The following is a 4824-nucleotide window of genomic DNA, read 5'->3' on the forward strand; positions in this document are numbered from 1 at the left end:
CAGTGGTTAAGAGTACTGACTGCTCTTCCAGAGAACCCAGGTTCAACTCCCAGCACACACGTGGCAGCTCACAGCTGTCCATAACTCCAAAATCTTAATACCCTCACACAGCACAGACGTACATGAAAGCAAGACACCAATGCACATTAAATAAAAATAAATATAATTTTAAAGTGCTGAAATGTTTAAATAAACAAATAAGTAAATATTGAAATGTTTAAAAAAGAAAGAAAGAAATTGCTGTAGAGCTAGGCATGTCTCAATAAATCTGAATAGTAAGGCACATGCCTTTCCTCGAAGGTAGAGGCAGGAAGCTCTTATGACAACAGTCAGAAAGTGTTGGGAATTCTCCCTTAATCCCAAGCCAAAGGTCATTTAATGATTTTTTTTATATGAAACACAAATCAGTAACTCAAACTGCAATCTTTAAAATCAGACATTTTAACACAATAAAAACCTAACAATATACCAACTTGACACTTCCATGAAGAAAATGATGATGGGAGATATTTAAAATGTTTTTATAATTAAGCTACTATATTTTAATAAGGGAAGAACATCTTGCATACACAATAAAATGCTACAATTCATAGTAGACAATGTAGATAATATAGTGCTGAGATGTCTCAGACATTGCTCATTGGTGTAGCTTGGTGTGACAGCATACACGGGCCAGTGTTCATATCCTGTATTCACATGCCAGGCTGCACTGTTGCCTGATGAGGCAACACAGGTTCAGCATTGTCAGACACATGTCAAATTCACTGAGTGCTGGATTGTGAATGAAGTTTAATCATCACATACTGAGAAAGCTTTTATGATTGCCAACTTAACAAAAATTTAGTTTTTTTTTTTTAAATTATGCGTATGGGTGTTTTACTTGTCTGTATGTTTTTGTACCACATCAGAGTCTCCATAGAGGCCAGAAGTCATCAGGTCCCTGGAAATGGAACAGATGGTTTTGAGCCACACTGTGGGTGCTGGGAATTGAACCTAGGTTCTCTGAAAGAGCAGCCAGTGCTCTTAACTGATGAGCCATCTCTTTGGTCCCTGTTGCAAATTTTTCCTAACCCACATCCCACCACCAGTTGCATGATCCCATCTGGGGCTAAAGCCAATGGTTTTAAAAGCTGGGTCTTGGTTAATGATGTCATCTTTCCTTTTCTAGTTCAACAGAGAGCTTTGAGGTTATGCTTCTTTGGTCTCCTCAATTTAAGGCTGTTGTTATCTCCCAAGTGTTCTACTATAATAGCATTCTGACTAATTCCCCTGTCTCCAGAATCTCTCCCCACCCTGTAGCCACCAGATCTTTCTTTACACAGATCTGAGAATACTGCTCCTTTGTTTAAGCCTATTTTGGACTTCTAATTAAGCCTGAGAATAAAGTCCAGATGCTCAGGTGTGGCATATAAAAGCCTTCATATCCCAGCCCAAACCTACTTTCCTGGTCCTGCCCCTTGCCTCTGATCTCATCACAGTTCTTGCTTTTAACCACATCAGATTGTGCTGCAGGGAGGCATGGTTCTGATCTTGTCATGTGCCCTCACACCTCCTGTCTTTGCTGTTGTTACCTTCGGTGCCCTCTCTCTCACTCTTTCTCCCGTAAAGTTCCACCTACTCTTCAGAGTTATCACTACCTGTCCCCCTTTTCTTTTGATGGAGCATGTGGACTAAATCCAGAGTCCTCGTGCATGCTAAGCAAGTGCTCTACTCTTGAGCCCAGTCTTATTACCTCTGTTTTTCTAGCATCTGGCTCTTGCTACTAGCTGCTACTTCTACAGCACCTGTGTGATAGCACAGATTTTGTTGCATGTCTTTCCCACATTAAGTTTTTTTAATTTTTTGAATGTGTATGTCTCTGTGTATATATGTATGTGCCCATGGGATGAGTGCCCATGGTAGCCAGAAGGAAGTGTTGGTTGGACCCCTTGGGACTGGACTTAAAGTTTTCTGACTCGGGTGTTGGGAACCAAACTTGGGTCCCCAGGACCTGTTACACTGCAAATGTTGAATACAGTTTTATTCCTTGGGGCTGAATCCAATTGGGCAGGAAGTTTGAACATTATTTTTTTGTTAAAGGACCTATGATTTCTTTCAGCATGAGTTTTAGCTTGTTTCCTTTTTTCTTCAGAATATGGGGAAAAAAAAAAAAAACCAAACCACAGAATAGGGTAGTTGATATTTGGAGATGGTTGCTATTGTCGAGTGGCAGATCTTTAGCTAAGTCTCTCAGAGACACAGAAACTGAATTCTCAAATGACAGATGTGTGTCTGCATGTGGCTTTTTCCAGACATCAGATGATCAATTTAAGACTTAGGTTTTAGGCTCCATGGAAAATCTGAATAGTAAGGCTACAGTACTTATTTTATATGCAGTGGACTCCCCTACCCCGTCTTGAAAAACTGATTAGTTATCTTGAAGGGTGTGTGTGTGTGTGTGTGTGTGTGTGTGTGTGTGTGTGATTTATAGGTTTTGAAAATATTGGCAAAAAAAAGAAAAAGAAAAAAAAGAAAAAAGAAAAAAAAGTGCATAAAACTGATATAATCATTCTCTTTAGCCCAAGCTGGGCTCAGTAGGAACCACTCATGAGCTTTGTGAAGCCCAGAATGTGTAGATGAAATGAGCAGATGTGTATTTGTAGAACCGTGGTAGTAGCTTATGGGTGGGTGGGAAAGAGATTGGTTCCAAAATCCTTTCAAATACAAGAACTTTGTTCTCACTAGACTCCAAGCAACAAGTTGCAATTTAAAAAATGAACAGATTGGTCAGCTAAATGCCTACAGGAAAAGCGTTTGGGTGGATATCTTGAGATCTGCCAACCCATATTAAGGTCCCGTGGCTAATTTTGGGCCCCTCAGTTCCTTTTCACCTCACGAAACCTCCTCCTGGTTTCTCAAAAAGAGTTCTGGGTGTCAGTTTCCCCAATGCTAGACAGTGAGGGATCTGGGCTCATCGGCACGGAACCCTCAGCCTCTTTCCTCTAGGAGCTTGGGATGCGGGGAGGGGAGCTGTTGTAGCCAGGAAGAGGGATCACAGATGGCGGAGGGCGCAGCCGAGGCGAAGAGTGAGCAATGCTGGCAGTGGGGGCTGCAATCGTGGGTGGCTTCACCCGGCCGCTCCCGGGCTGAGGTGCGGGCCCCAACGTCTGAAAGGCCGCCCAAGTCGGCCCTCCCCCGGGCGGGGCCAGCCCCCGATGGCGCTGACTCAGCAACGCGAGGGGGGAGTTTTGTCCCTCCGCGGACCCCGTTTCTCTCGGCCACCATTGAGCGGGTTTCCTTCTTCCGGCGCTTAGGGTGCGAGAACCAGGTCCGGCCAGCTACACAGCGGGCGGTAGTGTAACCCCAGAGCTCACCTGAGGACTCTGAAAGCTAACGTTTCCCCACGAGGCAGCTTGGGCGCCATGAACAACGCAGGTGAGGCACTGCTCGTACCACGAGCGCTCTCCGGGGTCCTCTCCTGGGCTCGGCAGATCCGTGAGGCCCAGCGGCGTGCAAGGCCGTGGGATGGGGGTGAGACCTCGGCCAGGGCGGGATGTAGCCCTCCCGGAGGGCGGGAGAGCACCAGGAGGGAGACGGCATCTCCCGGGGAGGATGCTGGGGGAGGGCCTTCTGGCTTCAGCACTCTCTGCAGGATGCTCTTGGGAAGTTAAATCTAGGATCTACAGTGACAACTATCCTAAAGCTGTCCCCGTCAGCCTCTTGGAGGAGGGGGGTGGGGAGATGTATAATTATAATGGCGTTTGATTTCCCCACAGGACTAAATTCGGAGAAGGTAGCTGCTTTGATCCAGAAACTAAATTCTGACCCTCAGTTCGTACTTGCCCAGAATGTCGGGACCACCCACGATCTGCTGGACATCTGTCTGAAGAGGGCCACGGTCCAGGGTGCTCAGCATGTGTTTCAGCACGTTGTGCCTCAGGAAGGCAAGCCAGTCACCAACCAGAAGAGCTCCGGTGAGGTCTTTCGACTTCTTGCCTACTTTACTGACAGCAGCCTATTTTGTTGTCCTAAAAATGGCTTTGGGATAACAGAGTTTTGTGACATTGAAAGAACTTGTAGTAAGCCAGAGAATAGGTACAAGAAAAGGCAGGCCCAAGAACATTACCTGTGTGGTTGCTTCGGTGTTATATGGCCTGTTAGCATTCAGTTTGTTCCCTAACATGACAGATGATGGTCTTTGAATGCGTATCATCATATTGTTTTGATATTATGTGATGCTGGATATGTGCGGTTTGCTCTCATACAATTTTTATCTTAGCAGTTCGTCTAGAAGTAGCAGAAGAAACAGTTTATAGGGGAGAGGCTGCAGACAGATAAACGTAAAGCAAAAGATGAGCTATGTGCTAACAGGTTTGTGTGCTTTTGCATCACAAATATCAATGGAAAAATATCCATACCATAGAAGATGTCCCAGAATTGTCCTAAAATCCAAATGTATAAAATAGAAAAAAAAAAGTAAGGTGATTACAACAAAGTGTCACTGACTGTTTTTAAATATGCTCTGTGGCTGCTGCCGGAGTTGCTGTGTGCATGGGTCAGTTCCTGTTAGTAGTTACTTTGTAATATTCTTGAGTTCTCATTTCTTGCTGGCTGAGAATTCTTGTTTTACTGTCTGCTGTCCAGTTAGAAATACATCTACACTGAGAGATTGGTTATCTAGGAATCCAAATAGGAGAAATAGTCTCAAAGAAATTGAACTAGCTGGGCAGTGGTGGCGCATGCCTTTAATCCTTAGCACTTGGGAAGCAGAGTCAGATGGATTTCTGAGTTCGAGGCCAGCCTGGTCTACAAAGTGAGTTCCAGGACAGCCAGGACTACACAGAG

General features: G+C 44.8%; 1 protein-coding gene across 1 annotated transcript in view; it reads left to right on the top strand.

Annotated features, from left to right (window-relative positions):
* Positions 1-3173: 3173 nt before the first annotated feature.
* Positions 3174-4824, top strand: part of Blmh (bleomycin hydrolase) — a 43107-nt gene continuing 41456 nt past the window's right edge. The window contains exons 1-2 of the mRNA XM_031351492.1: positions 3174-3414; positions 3756-3953. Of these exons, the coding sequence (XP_031207352.1) occupies positions 3402-3414; positions 3756-3953 (211 nt within the window). The 5' untranslated portion in view covers positions 3174-3401. The remainder of the gene's footprint in view (positions 3415-3755; positions 3954-4824) is intronic.

This window comes from Mastomys coucha, unplaced genomic scaffold, assembly GCF_008632895.1.
Source record: "Mastomys coucha isolate ucsf_1 unplaced genomic scaffold, UCSF_Mcou_1 pScaffold5, whole genome shotgun sequence".
Classification (NCBI taxonomy): Eukaryota; Metazoa; Chordata; class Mammalia; order Rodentia; family Muridae; genus Mastomys; species Mastomys coucha.